General features: G+C 35.4%; 1 protein-coding gene across 2 annotated transcripts in view; it reads left to right on the top strand.

Annotated features, from left to right (window-relative positions):
• Positions 1-25,761, top strand: part of LOC148942652 (bromodomain adjacent to zinc finger domain protein 2B-like) — a 180,474-nt gene that overhangs the window by 25,536 nt on the left and 129,177 nt on the right. For both annotated transcript variants that reach the window (XM_089102192.1, XM_089102193.1), the window contains exons 2-7: positions 3,754-3,910; positions 11,230-11,427; positions 12,943-13,095; positions 15,152-15,314; positions 18,951-19,291; positions 22,146-22,381. In XM_089102192.1, coding sequence (XP_088958318.1) covers positions 3,754-3,910; positions 11,230-11,427; positions 12,943-13,095; positions 15,152-15,314; positions 18,951-19,291; positions 22,146-22,381 — 1,248 coding nt within the window. The remainder of the gene's footprint in view (positions 1-3,753; positions 3,911-11,229; positions 11,428-12,942; positions 13,096-15,151; positions 15,315-18,950; positions 19,292-22,145; positions 22,382-25,761) is intronic.

Here is a 25,761-nt window from a genome sequence, read left to right on the forward strand (position 1 = left end):
AAAAAATTGAGGGCAATTAGGCCCCCTCCCACGCTTATTTTTTTACCAAAGTCACCCGATCAAAATTTTGAGATAGCCATTTTGTTCAGCATGGTCGAAAATATGATAAATATGTCTTTTGGGATGACTTAATCCCCCGAAGTACCCAGAGGGAGGGCTAAAAGATATGAACTTTACCCAATGTTAACATATAGTATTGGTTATTCGGAAGTATACAGAAGTTTTCAGGAGGTTTTTTTTCTGCTAGTTGGAGGGAAGGGTGGGTCGGGGGTTATGTTGGAGGATCTGTTCATGAAGGAAGTTTTCATGAGGGAAGGGAAATCGCCATGAAGGGGGCGCCGGACGTGCCAGCATTATTTAGGTGGGATGGGGAAGTAGACACCCATTGGCCGGACGGATTTGGTCTGGCGGGGGGGCGCGCGGAGGGAGTTACTCTGGAGAACATGTCCGTGGAGGATGTTTTTGTGGGGTAAGGGACATTTCTATGAAGGGGGCGCTGGATTTCCAAGCATTATTTAAAAAACGATCAGAAATTAAATTTAAAAAAACCAAGTTTTTTCAACTGAAATGTAAGAAGGAATATTAAAACTTAAAACGAACAGAAATTATAACGTATGTGAAGGGGTTCTCCCCCAAGTCAATACCTCGCTCTTTAAGCTACAGTTTTTATTTAGTGCTTTCAAAAGAGTTATCTATTATAATTAAACGGCCTTTGTGATTCAGGGGTTTCTGAATCAAATTTTTTTTAAACTTTTAACGTAAAGAGCGTGGTATTGACTAAGGGCGGAACCCCCTCATATACTTAATAACATATATTTAATAAAAAAAACAATAAAAAAAAACAAACGATACTGCTCAATAGTAATCGAAACTTTTAAAAACGGAATTTTGATGTCAATAAATGTATCAAAAGAATGTGTTTATAATGCTGATTCTAAATATATAAATTTTATTAAGTTTAGTATTACTCATCAAAGGCAACAAGCCTGAGGAAATTTACTCGATTTTTTAAAGAGGGGGAAACATCCCCTACAAGTGGAAGAATTTTAATGAAAATCACAACGTCAGATTCAGCGTATCAGAAAACCCTATTACATAGGTTTCAAGCTCATATCTGCAAAAATCTGCAACTTTGAATTTTTGCCAGAAGAAAAATATACGAATATAGAAGTTAGTTACGTAAGTTAATTTGTAAAGACATTCATTTAGCAAAAGAAAAGTAAAATTTTTATGCAAATAAAAGCTGCATTAACTAAAAAACGATCAGAAATTAAATAAAAAAACAAGTTTTTTAAACTGAAAGTAAGGAGCGACATTAAAACTTAAAACGAACAGAAATTATTCCGTACATGAAAGGGGCTGTCCCCTCCTCAACGCCTCGCTCTTTATTCCGTATATGAAAGGGGCTGTCCCCTCCTCAACGCCTCGCTCTTTACGCTAAAGTTTTTTATTGTTTAAAAAAAAAAATTGTGAGACAGTCAAACTTTAGCGTAAAGAGCGAGGCGTTGAGGAGGGGACAGCCCCTTCATATACGGAATAAAGAGCGAGGCGTTGAGGAGGGGACAGCCCCTTTCATGTACGGAATAATTTCTGTTCGTTTTAAGTTTTAATGTCGCTCCTTACTTTCAGTTTAAAAAACTTGTTTTTTTTATTTAATTTTTACAAAGATAGAGAATTTAAAGCTTTCATTTAAGCAAAGGTGACCTAAGGCATACTCCTGGAGCAAGTCACATTTGAACAGACATGCGATGCGCTATGTCTTTGAACAGAACTATGTCGGAAAAATATTAAGCCTTATCAAGATACCTTGTTGTTTTTTTCATTTTTTTTTTGTCTTCAATAAGGTTCTCAGAGCCCTGTCTAAATGTAACTTTAAAACCGCTCGAAAAAGACCTATCTGTGGTTTTCCAAATCTACTTTTGGGAAAAAATAACATTTTTGCCTCTTTTATGGTACCCATTTGGCCTAGCAAATTTCTTTTTGCAACATGTTCCCTTTGTTCCAGGGACTTACGATTGTGAGTTTCAAACAAGCAAAGGGTAACAAGTTTCTCGGTCCATTTCTGGGTCTCCGAATCCCCTCCCTTCCAAAAAAAATATTTATGATCCCCATAGCCCAGACCAAGGAGAGGTATCTTATCCTTAAAAATTTTAAGCTAAGCAAAAAAAAGATCGATTGGTCTTTATTTTTAGAAATAAAGCTCTTTTGGGCTTTTTGAGGGGGACTTTTTCCCCAAATTAAAAATTTTCTTGCATATTAGGGTCCACTGAGCTTAGGGACTCGTGGTTTTAGGTTTCAATCTGTTCAGAAAAAAAATGTTTGTTGGCCCTTTTTTGGCCAAATTTTCGGGTAAACCATTCTGTTTTTTGTGAATTGAGGTCCCCTTGGCCTAAAGAATTTCAAATATATTTCAACATAATCAGAAAAAATTGACCCTTTTTTAGTGGACTTAGTGCCCCCAATCTAAATATTTCTTATGTACATTAAAGGTCTCTCTGACTCAGTTTAGAGCTGATCAGAAGTTTTTGCCCCTTTTGGGGCTTTATTTCTAGCGTAAGCATGCCCCCAAACTAAAATTATTTATATATTACCTCCCGTTTTATCAGATTTACGAATGCAAAGTTCAAAACCGATCAGGAACAGCACAGTTCTTGGGGAATTCCCATGCCCCTTAACACCCTTCTTTTGAAACTACAATGTGTGGTCCCATTAGCCCAGGATACGATCTTTGAAAGTTTCAAGCCTACTCGATAAAAAGTGTTTTTGCTGCAATTTTGAGGGAAACCCGCGCCCCAAGCTAATTTTTTCCTCATGCATTAGGATCCATTAGGAAAAAACTTATGAATGGAAAAGCTAATAACAAAATAACTGGTCTATAAACTACTTTTCGTTACAATTCTTCTAAGCCTAGTCTTAGGCAAATGAATAAACATAACTACGTTCTAAGCTCACACTGGCTATACATGACGCTTGATAAAAGAAAATGAAATAAAAAGAAAATAAAATAATCAACAAAACAAGAAACGGGGATTATTCTCACCCAGTTGAAAAAAAAGCGAAAGCGAAAAGACGAAGCAGATATTTCGGCAAGGATCTCCACTAAGCCCTTTTCAGTAATTAACACAAACAAACACACACGCGCTCGCAAAATCTAAGTAAGTAATTATGAAAACCCTTATATATATATATATATATGTATATATATATATATATATATATATATATATATATATATATATATATATATATATATATATATATATATATATATATATATATATATATATATATATATATATATATTTATTTGTGCCCGCTCACAATGGATAAATGGAAAAAAAGCGGAGTTAATGAAACAAAAGAAAGAAGAAAAACATATTTGACACTAAAAATTAAATGCAGGTATTTCATTCACATACAGAAACAGTTTAGTCAGCGGTGAGTCGTAGAGTTTACTGAGGGACCGTCTTGCTCTTGAGGCTCTCCGTTCTAGATCAATCATCTTGGTTGATGGATCAAGGATTCCATATATGGATGAGATCTCCGTGTTAGAAAATCTTAGTGGAAGTCCCAGCAATCCATTTAAAATGAACAAAAATTAATAATTATTTACACTGCCCCAATGTATATTAAAATTATAATTTTTTTTTATAGAATTATTGGTTATTTGCTTATCAATGTTTAATTCATTTTTGTCTTCAATTGATTGATTGATTGATTGATTGATAATGTTTTATTCATTTTTGTCTTAAGATGGATTCTTCCGAAAAGACTGGACATAGCTCTTCAAAAAGCAAGACTGTTAATTCAAGCACTGTTAACTCTGGAGGATGGCCACCCAGTGGCCTTTCAGCATCACAAGCGGCTGCATTAAATACTCGCATGTTCGACCCCACCACAGCATTGTTTGGTAAGTTGTTTTTGTTTTTATGTGACGATTCATGTCACCATATAGTATAACAGTCACGTATTGCAAGTAGGGTTGCCGACTGGACATATTTTATGTCAAAAAGACACATTCTCAAGTGTCGAAAAACAATGACATAAAAGGGTAAAAAGTGAAACATTTTAGAAATTTGGGGCATAAAAAGGCAAAAAAGGGAAACAGTTTGTTATTTTATGACATAAAACGAAACATTTCCCAACTGGATATATATTTTTGGTAAAAAATCTCACTTTTCACCAAAGTAGGGCTTTTTCTCGGTAATTTTTTTTTGAGCATCCAGGTTTTGCCAGAGATGTCGTATATAAAGGATTTTCTCCAAAGTAAAGGATTTAGATGTTCTTCCACACTAAGTCATTTTGTATGATTGTCTTACATGGACTTGTTATTGTTTTCATTATAATTGATATTAACTGGCCGTTTTGAAAGAGGATTTCAAAGCGGTGTTTTTTCATATGACATGGTAAAAAATAGTATTTAGTTTTTGAGATTTCGAGTTGGACACATTTTAGCTAAAAAGACACATTTTTGGATGCTCAGGGAGCACATTCATGGACCAAAAAGTTGGCAATCCTGGTTGCAAGTCCATCTCTATAGTCATTTATATCTATTAATTAAAAAACTTTTTCCACAAAATAAGTTTTTCAAAGAAAAGTAAAGAACTCCATTAAACAAAAAATGAGCAAAAATAAAATCAAATTATCTGCCAAGCGTGGAACTATCCCAAATCAGCATCAATAAATAAATAAAACCGAAAACGAACAGTAATTACAATAATCAACAGAGTCAAGCTCAAAACAAGCAGTAATTAACATAAGTTGGGTGCAAAACCCTTATGCCTTCCCAATGCCAGAGCAAAATTAGCACTTTAATGAAGAAATATAAATGGTTTTACTTTCAAATCTTTAATAATTCAAATAATATTAACATTTTGATTACTAAATATCAGTATATGTATATTAAACTGACAATGCACATTCATTGAAATCTTCATAGAAGGCGTTATTGAAATCTTTGTCGTAGAAGCTTGAAAAAGAGCTCATTCGATTTGAAATTCAAAGGGATAGTACCCTTTTTAATAGTCGAAAGTGATTTGAGCGCAACTAACCCCCCTCTCACTCCCACTTTATCCCCAAACACATCCGTTCAACTCTTTTAGATAGTCATTTTATTCAACGTAGTTGAAAGATTTGGAAATTAGGTCTTTAAGGATGACAACCCCTCCCCCCACAGCGCTCAGGGCACGGGTTGTAAGTTATGCCTTGGGGCATATAAAGCTTTTATTGAAAGCGTTGTCGTAGAAACTTCAAATGGGCTCATTCAATTGGAAATTGAAAGGGCTAGTGCCTTTTTTAATAGTTGAAAGTGATTGGATAGCTACTAACGCCCCTCTCACGCCCACCATTTTCCAAAACACACCCAATCAAAATTTTGAGATACCCATTTTGGAACGTTCCGGAATATTAGGTCTTTTAGGATGATTACCCCCCTCAGAGCCCTCAGTGCACGGGTTGTAAGTTATACCCTGGGGGCATATAATATTTATATAGAAAGTTGTTGTATAAATCATAGGCAGCACGATCGCACTGCCATAGTAAAGAACGGGGACACCCGAGAACGAGACAAAAAACGGGGACTAAGTAAAGAGGATGACACTCCCCCACAACCCTCAGAGCAAGAGTTTTAAGTTATGCCTTGGGGGGCATATAAGAACGATGTTGGCACAATGTATTATTTATTAATTTTTTTCTTTAGAGCAGGGCACTTCGTATCAAAGAAGTTGTCGTAGAAACTTCAAAAAGCGTCCATTCAATTGGAAATTTAAGTGGCTTGTGCCGTTTTTAATAGTCGAAAGTGATTGGAAGGTGACTAACAACCCTTCCACGCCCATCATTTCCCCAAACACATCCAATCAAAATTTTGAGACAGTCCTTTTGTTAGGGGTAGTTGATTTCCAGATAGAAAATATGCTCTTGAAGACAGTCCCCCACATCCCTGAGGGCAAGGGTTGAAAGTTATGACCTGGAAGCATATGAAGTTTTTTTATAGAAGGCGTTGTCGTAGAAACTTTAAAAAAGGTTCATTCGATTGGAAATTCAAAGGGCTAGTGCCCTTTTCAATAGTCGAAAGTGATTAGAGGGCACCTATCCCGTCTCTCAAGCCCACCTTTTCCCCAAACACATCTAATCAAAACTTTGAGATATCCATTTTATTCAACGTAGTTTTAAGTTCTGGAAATTAGGTCTTTGGGGATGACAACCCCCCACAGCCCTCAGGGCAAGGGTTGTAAACTATGCCCAGGGGGCATATAAGGTTTTTATTTAACGCGTTGTCTTAGAAACTTCAAAAAGGGCTCATTCGAATGAAAATTGAAATGGCTAGTGCCCTTTTTAATAATCGAAAGTAATTGGAAAGTAACTAACACCCCTTCCACGCCCACCATTTCCCCAAACACATGCAATAAAGATTTTGAGATAGCCATTTTGTTCCACGCAGTTCAAAGTTCAGGAAATTATAAACAACGCCTTCTATAAAAACCTTGTATGCCCCCAGGGCATAACTTATAATCCTTGCGCTGAGGGGTATGGGGGAGTGTCCTCCTCAAAAATATATTTTCTATCTGGAAATCAACTACACTGAACAAAATGGCTATCTCAAAACTTTTATTGGATGTGTTTTGGGGAATGATGGGCATGGGGGGGGGGCTAGTTGCCCTCCAATCACGTTCGACTATTGAAAAGGACACTGACCCTTTGAATTTCCAATCGAATGAGCTTTTTTTGAAGTTTCTACGACAACGCCTTCTTTAAAAACATTATATGCCCCCGGGGCATAACTTAAAAACCTTGCCCTGAGGGCTATGGGGGAGCTTCCTCCTCAAAAATATATTTTCTATTTGGAAATCAACTACGCTGAACAAAATGGCTCTCTCAAAATTTTGATTGGATGTGTTTGGGGGAATGATACGCGTGGGGGGGGGGCTAATTGCCCTCCAATCGCTTTTGACTATTGAAAAGGGTACTAACCCTTCGAATTCCCAATCAAATGATCCTGTTTTGAAGTTTCTTCGACTACGCCTTCTATAAAAACCTTATATGCCCCCAGGTCATAACTTAAAACCTTTGCCCTGACGGTTGTGGAGGAGTGTCCTCCTCAAAAAAATATTTTCTATTTGGAAATTAACTCAGCTAAACAAATTGGTAATCTCAAATTTTGCGTTAGATGGTTTTGGGGTATTGGGGAGTGTGGGGGGGGGGCTAGGTCCATTTCCATCACTTTCGACACTTAAAAAGGGCACTAGCCACTCCAATTTCCAATCGAATGAGCCCTTTTCAAATTTTCTACGACAACTCCATATGAAGTGCCCGACTGAAGAAGAAGAAGAAAAAAATAACACGTTGTGCCCACATCGTTCTTTACTTAGGCAGCGCTAGCGCGCTGCCTATGATTTGGCTCTTGGTTGTCTTTTTAATTAGATTAGAATATTATTTGGAGGAAGGGAAAATGTGGAGGAAGGGGAAAAGGGACGTAGTCCAATAGAGTTGTCGATGGAGAAAACTAGAATTGTTGCTCTACTCACACACTTTTTGCCTTATCATTACAATAGGTAGTGACCGATTCTACAGTATTTCCATTGACCATTTCTACAGCTTTTCAGTCTTGGCTACAATTGTTCTGTAGCCAGTTCTGCGTTACTTTAAATATTGACTCAACCGGAATATACTGCGTGTTGTAGTGATTTCCAGAGTTGTGATTTCTGAACAGAAACAAGAAGAGACACTTCTGCGGGGGTTTGGAGCAGCACTGGGATGCCAACAACATTTTTGTATACCAAAATCTGCACCTTATTTATCAAGATAGGCTTATCTCTACCTTGTATCTACTATTCTTTTTCTGTACTTATATTATCCAGAGTATATACCCTAATTCTTTGGATACACTATATGGTTTTACCTAGAGGAGGGACCTGATTCCATAAGGTATATTTTTGTGTGTCCCAAATATCTGCTATTCTGCTAATTGTAGTGTAGGTTTATCTTTACAATTTTTTTGGGAGGGCCAGACCTTAAGACAAATCTTGGAGGGGACTTCTCCTATACCCCTCGGGTAGGCATATTTGATTCTCGTTTTATGCCCCATTTTATGTCAAATTCATACCCCTTTTATCAAAACGCTTAGTAGTATTCTATTTGGCCGGATGCCGACCATATAAGCAATTTTCATAGTAACGTTCTTGGAAATATTTTTAAATTGGAATTTCAGTGTTTTTTTTTTCACTAATCTAATATTTGGAAAATTTTCTATTTGTGAAACGATTTTTCTAGCTACGACTTTGGTTCCTTGAAATTTAGGATTAAAATATTAATGCTCGTATGACTATCTTTTTCTCATATAATCTACGATTCAAAAGTTCTGTACAAGACTCTTTTAGTGGCGGACCCAGGACTTTTTTAGGGGGGGGGGCGCAAAATAGGTTGATCCGATAAACTTGCATTCGGAGCAAGTTTAATTAACGCAAACTTGCGTTCGGTACTTTAGACTACGTTGGGATGGGGGCACCCCTCGCCCCCTGGATCCGCCGCTGGACTCTTCTAGCAAACGTAAAGGTTTTTATTAATGTTCGTAATTGCCTTTCTATCTTTCCTTCTTAAAATGTCGTCAGTTAGTTCCTAAAATATTTGCTTAAAATCAAAATCTTACAACCGATTTATAATCTATGTTTACACAAGTTTTGCAACTGAAATTATAGATAAAATTTCGCAACTTGTATTATAAGAATCAGTCATCCTGATCTCTAAAATAAATCTGATCTGTATTAAAACCAGTGTTACCAAATGTCTGTTATAAGGCAGCTCAGCACAAACTGCAAAAATATGCCAAAAGAACCATTTTTCGAGAAATAATCAGCCAAACGTGCAATTTTTCAATTAAACGCCAATTTGAAGGATTTAATGCAAAACCATCCCCAGAAATGTGCATAATGGTGCAAGCTTGCTCTGCCTTGCAACACTGATCAAAACATGGAAAGCTCTATTTCTTACACCCAAGCACGGCTGTATCCAGGACTTTTTTTCGGAGGGGGGGGGGGTACAAAAACTTAAAAATGCATCAAAAATTGGTTTACATTTCTTTTCTTACGTTTTTATAAGTAGGACACACATTTCAGGGGGGTGTTCAATCCCCCCCCCCCTTGTAGCCTATACAGCCTTGTGCCCAAGGATTATGGGAAACTAATAAGAAGGAACTATTGGATTTACTATGTTTTGTACAAAATTTTGTAATCACTGCTATGGGGGGACTGTGCACCCACCCTTCATAAATGACGTCAATAAAGAGGGGGCAAGAAGGCAATTGCCCCCATTCTCCCTCTGAATTTTGATCATTTTTATATTTTCAATTAAAAAAATCGAAAGAATAAAGGTGCTGTGACGAGTTGTTGGTAGTAATAGTAGTATTAATTATTGTCATTAGGATTAATAGCAATTAATTAGTTGATATATAGTAACTATATAATTAATTAGTTACTATATACATAGTTAATTAATTTATAATAGTTAACTTCTTATATTTACTTTGTCTACTTGTCTACTTTTATTTAAATTTTATTTCACATTCGGCCGGGGCGAACAAACAATATTTCAAGTTTCGCCAAAAGAAAACAAGAGACATTTTCAGTATTTTTGACTCTTTTTTTTACAAAACTCTTATAAGCTTTCCATATGCTTTGGTTCCAAGTACTGTATATTTGAAACACTCATAGGTAGCGGTGCAGTTGAAATGAATTCTAATCTCCGGTTAGTAGCGTATCGGATATATTGAAACCTATATAGCCTTTCAACTTTAAGAGATGGAAAAACTGCAATAGCAACTTTAGATTCGGAATAAAAGTTTGCACCATTAGAGTCCTAAAAAGCTTCGATGGGGGGAAACTAAGCATATAGTAAAGAACTTCAAAAAGGTACCAAAACTTTCTAAGAAAAATTATATTATTTAGGAACTAGCAGGCTATACATAAATAGTTTTAGAAACCCTAGCTGAGTGGTATTCCTGATAGGAAAATTCTTATTTTTCTGAATTTTCATTAATTCTTTATTAGTGATTTTCCTTATTAGTTCATATTTAAGTCTTCTATTATTCTTAGTTATTTTTCATTCTTAATTGTGTTATGATTTCTTTTAATCCTATCCTGTACAAAATCCATGTAAAAAAAAGAAGAAATTATCATTTCCCCTATTGCCTTGTAAATTACATAAATAGGAACGGTCGCAGAAATTTGTCTTAGAAGAGAGAGGGCTCGTCAAAACAGGCGAAATACACGGAGATCATGTATTAAATTACTGATTGAGCCCCTGCAATATAAAAAAAGATTTGCAATTTTTTTAATTTGCATTCTTAACTCAGCTATGTTGAATTTTGGCTGTAGACATAAAATATCCCTTACCTTGGGGGTAAGCTTTATAGTCTAACACAAGTCTATAAAATTCTGGACCTTAGTTGGAGGGATATCCGAGGATATTCCCTAAAGGGATTCAAAACCGATCTGAGGAGTATACCCCTTTCATCTTCCCAGGCTAAAATATTAAATGTATTGTCTACATTGCTAGAGTAAACATTACTAATTGATTTATTTCTTAATACATTATTTTGTAATTAATAATTGTTAATTATTATTAATTATATTTTGTCAGATTACTAATATATTGTTAGATTAAACGTAACTTCTATCAGAAGCAGGACAAACCATTTTGCCTCCTCATAAGTACTGTAAAAAAGAATCAATAACAGAAACATAGTTTCTTTTTCTTTTCTTTTCTATGTTTCTTTTCCTAAAGACAGTTTCTTTTTCTAAAAAGTTTATTTTTCTAAAGACAGTCCTTGAGCATAGTGCTTACGATTTCCCCATAATTTTTTTGTACTTTGTGTATAATTATATTTCGCACTTTTTCGATTGTCAGGCGCTGACATGGGCCGTGACTCATGAAATTGAACCTCCCCGTATTTTTAAATTACTGTGCACCGACCTTCCCATTTTAAAATTACACTTGCATTTTTTTTTAGTTTGATTCAACTAGAATTTATTTGGTTTTACTTTCGATTTATTTAATTTGATTTAATAGCACTCTGAATTCTTTGAAAAGAAGGCAATAGGCTCACTAAGTACAGAAAACCACGCAAAATATTTTTTTAAATTGTCACTGGGATTGTAGTAAAAGAATTAGAAAAAATATATAATTGGAAAGGAGATATGAAATAAAAAAAAATGCCTTGACAATTCTCTCTTAAAGCTCATTCCCTCCTTGGTGGATATCCTCAGATGGGATCGTTACCTGGCCCCTTGGGTATATTTGGACAGACGTCTCTTTCTTATGGAGGGAATCAACAGAACCACTTCCCAATGTCCAGTGCAGCAACTTCTAGCTCGATGTCTTCACCGTCCACTTCATCCGCACAGACGAATTCACTAGCTGCTTTGGGTGGCCAAGGTTTGTACATATTTTTTTTTGTTATTATGCTTTACCTTGGGTACGAAGGTTGCCCACTTCGATCAAATTTTTCACTTTGATATCACCTTTTTGCTTATATTTAAGCCGGGAGGGGCGCGCTGTAATTAATTTTGCCCCGGGCACCACCTGTTCTAGGAACAGCTCTGAGTAACGTATTGTTCTGCATTGTTTTAGTACCAAGAACAATGACACGAAATATGATTTTCTAATTCATTACGTGAAAACCTATCACAACCGCTAATGACTACAAAAAAATAAGGACAAATTGAGACTTAAGTTTTGAATGAAAAACCTGCATATGCGTTTTGGTGTTTTTGTTTCTAGTTTGCGGCGAATCAAAAAAAAGAAAACCCAGATGAAAAACGAGCAAAAAATGAGCTAAAACATTTGACCTCAATATGTTTAAGAGAGTGTAACTTTTCTTTTAAGGTGTAGGTGTCTTTGGGAATCAACAGATTGTTAATGTTTGAACTATAAGATATTTACGTTTTGAATTGACGTAAAGCGTTGTAAAATTAAAAAAAGCTTTTGCGTATTTTTTTCACGTTTCACCTTGGCAACGCTGACAAAAATAGATAGATCAGTGTATTCGAAAAGCCAAAGTGTATTTCATACACAACAAAAAATTCATGCAAAACAAGGAGATCCTAACAAAACAAATTACAAAACAATACATACATAATCTGCAAACCAGATAACTCAAGCATTAAAATTTTTTTTTTCTAAGTTTTTATCTATACACCCACCAACTTGAGTTGTGGTTGGGTTACTACTTGGGTAGAATACCAGGAAGCAGCAAATCAATCCCATGTAAATATTTTCCCCTTAAATCAAAGAGCACTGGGCACTTACAAATCTTCATCTTCATCTTTACAAGGGGGACAAGCATATGATACTCCCCTGAAGACTTTGTAACTTTAAAACAACTAAAAGACACATCTAGAAAATGGTGGTTTTCAGATATTAATAGATCTAAGATAGGTCCAAGAGGCAAAAAGTATTTTACTTTGATGTTCTAGGTACTGTAAGGCATGCCGACTGCATGAAAATATTTCTTTTCGATTGAGAAAATGTCGCTTACCGAAAGGTACTTAAAAATCGAATTGTTTGAGAAATTAACGTTTTGCACCCTAGGCCAATAATTAATTTATGCTTTGGGAAAACCTTTTATTTGAGAACAGGGAGACAAGGAACAGGGACAGGGAACAGGGAACAGGGAAAACCTTTTATTTGAAAACAGGGAGTTCAAAACCACCCCTGGTTTTGAACTCAATATTTTTGAACTCAAAAATTCAATATTTTGAACTATTTTTGAAAGACCAAGGATATTATTTCTTTCCATTTTGTTAGTTTTGTTCATCTATTTTCACGGTGAAATGTGGCAACACTGGCGAAAATGTTGCACTGCCCTAACAACCGCATGGTTTAGGAAGAACAAAGATACATTTTGGAAAAAATTTATTTGTGGATGTTTCAATTCATGCCATGTTTTAGGAGCAGCTTGGTGGTCACTTGCGGCTTCACAAATGGCAGCACAAGAGTATCTTCAACGGCTGCACTTTTCTCAGTTAGCAGGGATGCGTCAGGGTAATGCTCAAGAACTAATGGCTGCCCAAGAGATTCTTGCTGCACAATATGCATCTTTAGGTAAGTAACAACTTACATATATAAGTAAATTATTTTTTTTCTACAAAAACTTTCATGGTATTCTCCAAATTCATTTTTTTACAGTCAAAAATAACAGAAAAGTCTATACCCATAAAATAAGAAAAAATTAAACGCCAAAAAAAGTTAAAGGACTAAGTAGGATAAAACCAAAACAGAACAAATTCCAGAAACGAACGCGTATTTTTGAGCTTTTTGCACCAATTTCAGGATATACTACTGATATTTTATATTAAGATTAAAGTTAAGAAACTGTTTTTTCTCATGGAAGTATAGACTGAAATTAAAATTTGAAACGAAGAGAAATTATAAGAAATATAATGGGAGGGGGCAATCTTTACGCTAAAATTTGCAAGAACTGATTTTCAAAATTCATTTGAATTGCGCCAACTCTCTCTAACCGCAAGTTAGATTTTGGTGCTAAGGGCAATGAATTAAGGGGAATGTTAATATCTCTCAGACTTATCGTGATATCTGCTCATTGATGTTTTAACGCCATTTTCTCTCCTTTCATGTCAATTGCTTGAATTCAATATCTGCGCATTTGCCAATTTATTTCCGATAATCAAATATTTGACTGCATGAAAAATAGCTTGATAACGAAACACATCACCTCTTAGGGTCGTGCCCCTGGACATTGGTAGACTTTTAGAAGGTTTTCCATAACTTAAACAGAATAACTTTTTCATAATGTTTTGATTTTTGGCCCAGTTTGGGTTAAAATTGTGTTCCATGGTATAAGATACTGAAAATGGCAATTTATTCAGGCATATTCTTTTTGAATCTTTAAAAAAGGTTAACTTGGAATAAAATAGAATAAAACTTGGAAAAATGGAATAAAATATTAACTTGGAATAAAAGATAATAAATGGAATAAACTTGGTTTGGATGAGCCTTCACTCTATTTTACGACCTTTATGTTGACACGGGCACCAATTAAAAAAATGAACTCTAAAAATTTAAGGGATGGGGAATGGGAGGGGATAAGAAATGATTTAAAATTTTCAAGTCCTTCAAGGGACTAAGGTTTTCCGGACAAATTTGAGACTTCTTGGCTGAAGAGGTGTGACACGGAGGTCAGCACCGCCGCTATGGACTATGAAACCTACCGCCGTTGCCTTACATTTTTTTTCACCCCTATGCTGGCAAGCTTCTAAATATAATTTTCCATTGGTGCTTAAAATCTATCTTCATTTTGAGGTGGGGGTGGGGCTGTCATCCCCTTGGAACCCATTTTGAAAATTTTCATAATATATTTTTTTTCAAATAAAGGGAGGCTAAGGGGTAAATGCCTCCATTCCTGATAGAGCCTCCTGAAAATCGAAACATTTGACCTCAAATTGTGGCTAAAAATTTTCTGTTTACAGCACAAGATGTCCGAAAACGACGCGATGATGTGGGAGAATCACGTTTTTCCTTAAAAAGGGACTAGAGCTTAAAATTTCTATTTAAATGTACCCTAACTACCCTGTATGAACCCTTTATCTAGGGACACTGGTTCAGTACGATCATCTCTAAACAAAAACATATATGACTATCAAGGCCGTTTTCGGGTTTGAACTCTCCCTCACTGGAAAAATTTTGTACAACCCATTCTGAATTTTTTTTTTTTGTTCATGGTAGTAACAGGTGTATTAATTCTGATAAACTTTTGATATTCTATGATAAATCATAAATCTTCACACTATTAGATGTTGGTATTTGTACCCAGGTAAATACATAAGGGCAGGGGGTTTCGGGGCATTTACTCTGAAGTCCTAAATTTTCCTCATTTTATGGGAACTTCTTATTACAAAAATCAAATAAAACTGATGTTGTTAAAACTCTATTTTAGTTTTTAGTTCGTTTTTTGAATTTTAAGTTTAAAATTTGGATATGGTCATTCAAACTCTGAAAAAAAATAATACAACAAATCTATACATTTATTTTAGACTTTCAGTGGTTATCTTCCAGTCTTTACATCATAGACACCAAAAAAAAAAATATATTTTTTTGCATTTTTGCCTTTTTTGCATGGTTATTTGCATTTTCTTTTTAGTTGGTGCATCACGTTCATCCAAGTCATGTGCACCTTCGCAGAACTCTTACTTACCGCCATTTTATACAAATGCAACACCGGACAAGAAAGGAATAATGACTCAGTCGTTGCCAACCTCCAAACCATCCAAAGTTGTTGACAGAGGCTCATCTAGCTCTAAAAGGTTGGTCAACTGCTGCTTTAGCATTAGTATATCCTTTTTACTATTTCCTTAGGTAATTCTGTAGGCTATTCATGGGCCCCATTTGGGAAAGCCAACGTATTTCTTTTGGGGATGATTTTTATTTTCAAAGTTGTTAGACGATGCATTTTCAAAATTGTTTTACAATGCATTTTCTTAAGTTTTATTTTTATTTTTGAGTTTATATGAAGCTGAAAATAAAACTCACCTCATAGTGCTACCGCTCGTCAGCTAGTCATAAAAGGAAGTGCAAGGGAAATACCGGGTGTTTGGCTTCCTTTCTTTGAACAATATATAAAAAGGCTAGATTTTGTAATATTTTTTAAAAAATGTGAAATTTTTCTGAAAAAAACCCAACTTTTCTTAAACTTGTGTCATCTCCCTTTCGCAAAAATTTGGGCAGGGTTTTACCCACCCGAAAATTGTACCCATATAACTCACCCCTACCCCATAAAAACGTATTTCATAAGACTAGATACATAAAAACTAAAGTAAAACAGATATTAATAATCAATGAAATAGAAAATAAACAATAAAAGGGAAGTCAAAAGAAATAACAAAGATAATTAAAACACAGAAAAGAAAGACATTTTCTGATGATATACATTCTGAAGTGGGTTATTTTTTGCGCCATAGCGATAAGTTCTGTGTCGAATTGTGCTTCTTCCGATAACAACACGAAACTCTAACTCGTGTCTGAATCTCAAACAATTATAGTCAAGATGAAATTTTATAGCGTGTACTTTTAATCCATTGTTGATTTAAATTAAAGAACAACTAGATTTAATTAAGCATAAATGGGAAGTCGCTTTAGTGTTCTCATTGCAGCAACTCTATTTAGCTTCTGTAGCGTTCATTCACAGTAGCGACAATTATATATATGTAAATATTTGTTGTTTTTATTTCTTGGCTTATTTTAGGCTATTTTAGTTTTTATATTTGTTTTCTTAGCGTTGACGATGCCCTAATTTATGCAGGTGAAACATCCGCGTCGCTTTAGTTTTGTCTTTTTCTTCTACGGGCCGTAGTCCCTGTTATTGTCTTCATCGTGAGAGTTCTTTCTCTTTTTGTTTTACACATGAAAATGGCACTTAAAAGCCGTATTTTTGAACTTGCCTAGCTAGGCGTCACTTCCTAGACATCACCATTTTCGACCAGTGGAACTTGTATCTTTTCTTTTGTAAGCGCCACTGATTTTTCAAATATAATGATGCGTAAGTATTGATGTGTATGTAGGTATGTGTGATGTCTATGACGTATGTGATTTTCTGTATGTAGCATGTAAGGATGCCTAAGTATTGATGCCTAGCTAGGCATGTGCGATGTCCGTGACATCTGTGATGTCTTATATGTGGCTTATGATGATGCCTGAGCATTGATATTTACTTACACACCAAATCTGTGGCATGTGTGATGTCTTGTATGTGGCATACAATGAATTCTAAGGGTTGATTTTTCGGTAGGCATGGGTGATATCCGTGACATTTGTGACTTCTTGTATGTGGCATATAATGATGCATAAATATTGACGTCTGGGTAGGCATGTGTGATATTTGTGGCATACGTGATGTCTTGTATGTGGCATAAATGGTCCCTAGGTCTTGATATCTAGGTAGTCATATGTGATATTTGTGGCATACGTGATGTCTTGTATGTGGCATAAATGGTCCCTAGGTGTTGATATCTAGGTAGTCATATGTGATATTTGTGGCATACGTGATGTCTTGTATGTGGCATAAATGGTCCCTAGGTCTTGATATCTAGGTAGTCATGTGTGATATTTGTGGCATACGTGATGTCTTGTATGTGGCATAAATGGTCCCTAGGTGTTGATATCTAGGTAGTCATATGTGATATTTGTGGCATACGTGATGTCTTGTATGTGGCATAAATGGTCCCTAGGTGTTGATATCTAGGTAGTCATGTGTGATATTTGTGGCATACGTGATGTCTTGTATGTGGCATAAATAGTCCCTAGGTGTTGATATCTAGGTAGTCATGTGTGATGTCTGTGGCATGTGTGATGACTTGATAGGCAACTGATGAACATTACTTCACGGTTGGATTTCCTGAAAGATGTGAGTCCAGGTGCTGAGTGCTTGAAGAACAGCTTTGAAAGACGCTGTATCTCAATTTGGGAATGGTCTTCTAAGGAAGACTATGCCTGAAAATTCACCTGTTGATTCTGCTAAAAGGAAATTCAACAGGCACAACTCTAGGAATAAAGTCTAGGTAAAATGTTGACTGGTAGCGTATCAGCCTGTAAGTTTATAGGGACGCCATGTCATAAAAAAGGATATGAAAAATTATATACACTATAATTTACCGTTTCTGGAATAGGTTGATGCGTGTTTGATAGTTGATGTACGGTTTTATTTTGGGATGTTTGTCACCCTGGTTTCTAATCTTCAGCATTTGTTGATTATCAGACGACTTTTTCTCTTTCTTTTTCCAAGTTGGAATGTCCTCGTTTTCTGCTCTCTTTTTATCTGCTTTTCTTCTTTCCTTTCTCTTTTTTTCCTGTATGTATGGACGTAGTGTAATACGTACGTGGATGGTTTTTTTTCGCCTATATTAAATGATAATTAGCCTTTTAGGGAATCTGAAAAATACCTTCGAACTTTCTAGTACTTATGGATAACATTTATCTTACCGTAATAATTAAAAACAAATTTAAGTCAGAAAATTAATTATAAGGGAGAACAATAAGGCACATCATTAGGCTATTTCTTCTAATGAAAATTCGTTTCATCAGATGTCTAAATGTATATTTCTGAATGATTTTGAAGTTGAATTCTTTGGATTTAAGAATTACAACGTGAAATGACTGGTGAGCTTGGTTTTCAAGCGCTAAAGGTGGGCTTTGCCCTTTCCTTTCCCTCCTTTCTTCAAAATATGATTTTTATGATTTGTTCCTTAATTTTGTCTGTTTTTCCTTAATTTGTCTGTTTCTTCTAATTTTTTCCCTTAATTTTGATTTTATGAATTTGCCCGCCCCAAACATGAATAATAATGCTGCATCTGATTTGAAGAGAGTGGTTTGAAATGATAAGAAATTCTAACAGTGAGGATGGACTCATTAGATTTTCTGGGGTGTCATAGTCTACGTCTTATTTTGTTAATTTCGTGTTGAATAAATTTTATTTGTCAGTTTTGTCCTTATAATTATAGTTCTATTTTTGTTCTAGCTTTAATCCACTGAGTGGGACAGAAGTAACGTATTTTTAATTATTAATTGTTATATAACAAAAATAAGTTATAGTAGTATGTAGATTAAGTAACTTACGATGGTTGTCTCACCCGAATGACCTGATTTCCTTGATAACAAATAAACAAATTTATTTTCTATAGAAAAAAAATATAAAAAAAAGAAGTCTAAATGCTCTTAGTTTGTTTTCATTACAACGCTGAGCCTTATGAAAAGCAATTCTGCAAACGCCAAAAGAAATTTTTTGGACAACGAAAATTTATCTATAGAATTTTATTTTTTCCCATATTTATTTTTAGCTATTTTATATATTTACAAAATATATCTATTATATTTATATATTGTATTGTGTTTGTACAGTAAATCGTAATAATATCGTATATTATTTCTGTTTTATATATTTATTGCAGCAATGGACTTTTTAAACTTCCCGCTGAAACTGATGTTATAAGAGTATCAGGAAAAGTGCCAAGACGAGACCCACCTCCAAGTGCTTTACTAGGATTTCGCTCAAGTCCCTTCGAGAAAACTCTGCCTTCCAAAGACGAAGATTATCTTAAAAAAATAGAATCTCCTGTTAGACATTTAGTTAAAGATGAAGAAGAAGTAACAACTGCACTGGACTTAAAGATGAGGAAAGATAATGGAATAGTTCCTGAGACAAAAAGTGTCATCGAGGAGGATAGTTCGACACCGTTAAACTTGTCACTGAAGTCGAATGATTATGATAGTCCCATTCCTGATGCTAAGAGTAAGTTTAAACAATTTTTTTTTGCTATGTCTGCTACTACTGCTGCTAACAACTCACTGCAGCACCAAGATGCTTGAGGCCAACGCAGCTGCACGCATTACTTCTCTACACCAATTTAATCAAAGCTTCCGGCTGTACCTTCTTCCAGGAAGTTTCAATTTCATTTAACCCTTCCTTATGGTCTCTTCCCAGCTCCTTCGGTTAGGACCTATTTTTTGTTTGGCCCCTGATCGATAGCCGAAAAGGACACTGTTTGATAGTCTGACATCCTTCATTCTTAAAATGTGGCTCAGACATATTGATTTTTCTTTTGTTATAGTCCTACAGTGTTGGGTCGAACCACATTTTTCGGGCAATGGATAGTTTGATATACGGTCAGACAAATGAGTACATAAGACTATCCTTAGACAATTCCAATGGAAAGCAGCTAACAAATCTTCCTCGGCCTTTCGAAGCACCAATATTTTCAAACTATACGTGACCGTGGCTCCCAATATTCTAGCCTTAGTTCCCAGATTTATCTTTCTATTCTTCCAAAAAATTTTGGACTGTGAAAAAATGCCGTGTGTCTTGGCTATTCTGCTTTTTACACGTTCACTGCATCCACTATTTTTAATAATAGTACTACCCAGATAAGCAAAGCTATCCACTTCCTCAACTCTCTTGTTTTCTCCACCATCTCCTCTTTACCCTCGTTTATTCCTAGTCTAAGTGACTTAGTTTTCTCAAAATTGACTCGGAATCTATTCTTGTACCCTGAACTCTAAAATCTCCAAAATTCACTCATTTTACTAACATTTTTATCTAGGACAATCAAATCGTCTGCATATTCTAAGTCTAAGAGAGTATTTTACCTTTCCATTTGATTCCCTATTCCTCCATAGCCTTTGCCGTGTTCCTACTGCCTTGTGAAAAAAATATGTATCTAAAAGACAATGACAAATTAATATGTTGGTATTTTAATAGTTTTAAATAACTGTGTGACCGTTTTTGTGTTTTTAATGGCTTAAAGCGTTTTTAATAACTGTGTTTAAAGTGTTTTTAATAACTGTATTTCTGCTTTTTCTCTGGCTTCCCATGTTGTTTGCTTTTCGTGTGTAAAAATGTCTTCCTATTGACGCATTTCATACTCAAAAAGACGAAAAAGGTTTTTTTTTTAATTCTAAATATATTATCGTTGTTTATCTTAATGTTTTTGGTGAAAAACCTCATATTTTTAAGTTCATGAGTTACTCCCCCCCCCCCCCTCGCGATGTCATACCTTTAGAATCTGCATCTATATTACCTTGTTACCAAGTAAGGAAAATGTTTCTGTAGTACTGCCTATTTCGAACGGCAGCGCAGAAGGGCCGTGTTTACGGTGCTGCTGTTAGGTTAGGTGCTGCGCTTCACTAACTTTCTAAGATCAACCCAAGGTTTCTAGTTTAAATCATTAAGGTTGTTAGACTAGACAAGGTTCGAGTTATCTCAACTTCTTCTATCTCCAGTTTCCCCATCTTCGAGCTTTATATCAATGCATGGGATTACCTTAAAACCTTCTTCAAGGGCGTGGCCAACCTTGGTCCCAATTAGCTGCAAATACACATAGACATATTTCATTAAACTTACTCTTTTTAGCACTAAAAGCACTAATAACGAGGGTTTTAATAAATGTGGCAAAGTTAAATAACATATTATAACAGCAAAAAATGAGTAGAATCGTTTTGCTTCCTGTAGAAATGGTTAACCATGTCTATAAGAAAGAGGACAACGGAATACTGGTCGTAAGTCGTACAACAAGTCACTGGGTTGGGCTTGTATTGTCTCCGGGTACGGGATGTAACGGGGGCTAGCGGGGGCAGGATCGTCCTGTGTTTGCTGCTACGGAGCAGGAAATGGCAAAAATAAGTCTCTGACGGTGGTTAAAAAGCGACTCGAGGCCAAGAACCTTAAGCACATTGTTCTAAGTAGTGAAAGCCTGATCCAACATAATCTTACGGGTCTGAATTCGGATAGCTTTGATATCTTGACCCATCCCAGCGCTCAATTGTGCACTAGGGCCTCGCATTGGGCGCGCATATTCAATGATGAGTCGAAAATATGCCTTGAAAACAAGTATCATGGAATTCACACTGAACCCGAACCGCTTCAAATGAACTAGTATTAGTTATAAAACCTGTGAAACCCATAGGGGGAGGGTAAAAATATCGAATGCACTTTTGGGGCACCATTTTAAAATTTATTAGGAAGGGGGAGTGCCTTGGGACCGGTCTGAGAACTACTTTGATTCTTATGTGAGCTTTAGTTTGAGCTGCCATTTTAGTGCTATATTTACATTTTGTACGTAAATATCGGCTTTGAAGTCCAATAATATTATTGTTGTTATAATAAGTATTATTATTATTACCATCTTGTTACCATTGTCTTAGTCGCGAAAGAGAATTTGATCCAAAGCCAAGTTGATGTTAATATAATTCACTAATGGAATGGGTTAGTTGCTTACTTAATGTATTCTAAATTTCAAGTCGGACGTCTCGGAAGGACGTCTTTTATGGCCAAAAGGGAAATCTATAAATTATCGTCAAAATAAATCTTTAATTTGAGTGAAGGGCCAAAAGCATAGATTAAAATTAAAATTATGACAAAAATTACGATCCTGAAAATGGCTATATACAAAAATATAAATATATATACAAATAAAAAAATAATACAAATATGAAGAAAATAGAAAATAGATGCATAAAAAATACAAAAGATTGTCGACCAATGTGTATTTTTCCATTTAATTTAATAAGCTCATAGGATGTTCATTCAACAGTAATACATTGGCTAAGCCTATACTTATTAACAAAGCAAATATAAGGTTATTTTACAGGTAGTCAAGATTTGGAGACATCTAGTTTTCGCAGCACCCCCGTAAAAGAAGTGGAGTATCAACCATCTAGTCCAGCACCCTCTTCAAAAAGGGCAGATACCCCTTCATCTACGAAAAGTGGATTATCACAACCTGCTTATTCTTCAACACCAACTAGCAACCCCTTAGCAGCCTTGGATGCTTTACAGCAGCATTTATTTATGCTTCAAGGAAATAATGTTATGTCCCCATTCTCAGTAAGTGCTTGATTTAATCTACGTATATATATATATATATATTATATTATTATTTTTTATATATATATATATATATATATATATATATATATATATATATATATATATATATATATATATATATATATATATATATATATATATATATATATATTACTATATATATTATATTATTGTATTTTATTATGATATTATATTATATATATTATTATGTACTATATATTATAATGTATGTATTATTATATATTGTTTATATCGCTGAGATGATAATCATTACTACTACTACTACTAACAACTCACCGCAGCACCAAGCCGCCTGAGTCCAACACAGCTACGCACGATCCTACTCCACCCCAATCTATTCAAAGCCTCCCTTTTTACACCCGCACACGAAGTTCCCATTTCGTTTAAATCTTTCTTTATGACGTCCTCCCACCCCAGACGGGGACGACCTGCTGTCCGTTTGGCCCTAGACGGTTGGCCGAAAAGAACAATCTTCGGCAATCTGTCATCCTTCATCCGCACAACGTGCCCTAGCCACCTCAACCTTTTTTTCATTATTGCCCTAGAAAGTGGTATTGAACCACATATTTCGTATAGCCTATTGTTTGAAATACGGTCAGTCATCCAGGTAGCCAGAACAATCCATAAGCAATTTCTCTGGAAAACATCTAGCAAATCTTCATCTGCTTTTTGAAGCGCCCATGCTCCAGAGCCATATTTGACCACTGTCATCACTGTAGCTTCTAATATTCTAATATTGATTTGCAGACTTATTTTCTTATCCTTCTAAACTTTTTTTTAACTGTGAAAAAACACCCTGAGCATTGGATATTCTACTTTTAACATCGTCACTGATCCCACCATCTTTACTAATAATACTACCAAGGTAAGTGAAGTTGCCCACCTGATCAATCGTTTCCTTACCCAATATCACCTTCTTATTTTCCCTTATTCCCAGCCTTAGTGACTTAGTCGTCTTAACTTTAATTTTCAAACCTATTCTAGTACCTTGAACTCGCAAAACCTCTAGAACTTCATTCATTTTGCTCACACTTTCATCTAGGATGCTTAAATCATCAGCATAATCCAAGTCCAGGAGACTTTTTCCTCCCCATTTGATTCCGTGGTCTCCCATTGCCTTTCCTGTGCTCCTTAAAACAAAGTCAATCAAAATAATCAATATAAAGGGGGATAGAACACAACCCTGCTTAACTCCTGATTTAATACGAAACCAGCTGCTAACCTCATTTCCTATTTTAACCGCAACAGTGTTATTCTCGTACATAGCGCTAATCACTTTAATGTATTTGTCTGGTATACCATACAAGGATAAAACCATTACTAAGCTCTTCTATCAACAGAATTGAACGCTTGCTCATAATCTATAAAGCTGAGGACCAAAGGTGTTTGAAAACTTAGGCACTTCTCAATTATTAACCTAAGAGTGAAAATTTGGTCAACACATCCTCTAACTATTCTAAAACCGCACTGCTCTTCTCTTAAAACTTTGTCTACGGCATCTCTCAGTCTAAAAAGTATCATATTACTAAGTAATTTACTACCTACAGAGACCAGACTAATGCCTCGATAATTACCACACTCACTTTTGTCACCATTCTTATAAAGTGTCTTAATTAAGGTGTTCCTAAAATCGTTAGGTACTTCTCCTTTTTGAAAAACCATATTCATAATCTTCAATAACTTATTTCTGACCTCAAAGCCACCATATTTAAGAAATTCATTTACCACCCTATCAGCACCTGGAACCTTATTATTCTTTAACGTTTTTAGTACTGTTGCTAATTACTCCTCACAAAACAAATCTTCCTTCACATCTAAAGTATCACGTACTTTTTCATTTTCCTCTATATTTTTTCCTGCAACTCTATCTTGGTTAAGCAAGTTCTCAAAATGTTCGGCCCATCTCTCTTTAGTTTTTTCCTTATCGCTAATTGCGACCCCATTCCTATCTTTAACTGGGACAAGTCCGGATTGACTACTCCCTCTCAATTTGTTAAAGTGCCAGTACAATATTTTACTATTATGCCGTCTAGCTGCATCTTTCAGATCCTCGGCAATTTTATCCATGGCCTCCACTTCACACCTCCTTAGTTCATATTTAAGTGCTTTCTCCACTCTTTACATTTCTTTTGTTTTCATAAAATCTATCATTCAGATAATTCTTGTACAAGTCCTTTCTCCTTTCTAATAAACATAAAGCTTTTTCACTAATATTCTTAGCTGCAGTTCTAGCTTTCTTCCCTAATACACCTTAAGCAACTTCACAAACTGTTTTTCTAAGATCATTCCAACCATCTTCGACATTATAAAATTTTAAACTCTGAAGTTCCGTATTCAACTGTCCCTGGAAAGTTTCTCTTAAATTCTCATCCTGGAGTCTACCAGCATAATGACGTCCCGAAAGATTGTTACCCTTCCGATATTTGAACTTTAAATTAACCGTTGACACTGCTAGATGGTGATCTTTACTTTTTACATCAGTAAAGGCATTCCTATACCCTATTATCCTGTATTCATTCTGTCAGGTTCTGGTTTACAGTAACATAATCAGTAACTTTTGCTATCTTACCACCACATGAATACTATATTAATTTATGAGCCATTTTATGAGCAAACACTGCGTTGGTTACAACTAAATTGTTATACCTACAGAATTGCAAAAGTCTGTATCCATCACTGTTTTCTTTTCCTACACCAAATTTACCTAGGCTGGGATACCGTCTATTCCTATTTCTACCAACCTGAGCATTAAAATATCCCAGTAATAACATCATGTTTCTACCTGGGACCTAGTATATTTGCTCCTGTGACTGTAAGTAAAATTCATCTGAGTCCCTAGTATCTCCGGCAGTCCGTTCTACAGGGTCGTATACTACTATAACTGATACCCTGAACTTTTTATTCATAAAATGAGCAATTAGTATTCTATTATTAATACCTTCCCAGCCTAAACAAGACTTAGCAGCTTCCTTATTCATCATGAGCCCTACTCCCTGTCTATTTACCCCATCCTTCCGGCCTGAGTAAACAAATTCTATATCACCTAATTTCATGCTTCCTACCCCTGGGATATGAGTTTCTGAAACTCCTAATAAATCCAGTTCGAATCGTCTGAATTCGTCAGTCAAAATGTCGATACGACAGTCATTACGTGAGAAATAATTGGAACAACTCAATAATCTAGGAACTTAAACTTGTACAGGAATAAAAATGTTTTCCTAGTAGTTGTGACAATTGAAAAAGTGAAGAATTTCTTTGTCCTTATTTGTTCGTTATCTCCATCCTCAACCAATTTTTTTTATATTTCTTAAAATATCCACCTGGCAAGATTTGATATCGCAGAATTATCGCTGTTA

This window comes from Artemia sp. Qi Xiang Cuo, chromosome 16 (assembly GCF_049724085.1).
Source record: "Artemia sp. Qi Xiang Cuo chromosome 16, ASM4972408v1, whole genome shotgun sequence".
Taxonomy (NCBI): domain Eukaryota; kingdom Metazoa; phylum Arthropoda; class Branchiopoda; order Anostraca; family Artemiidae; genus Artemia; species Artemia sp. Qi Xiang Cuo.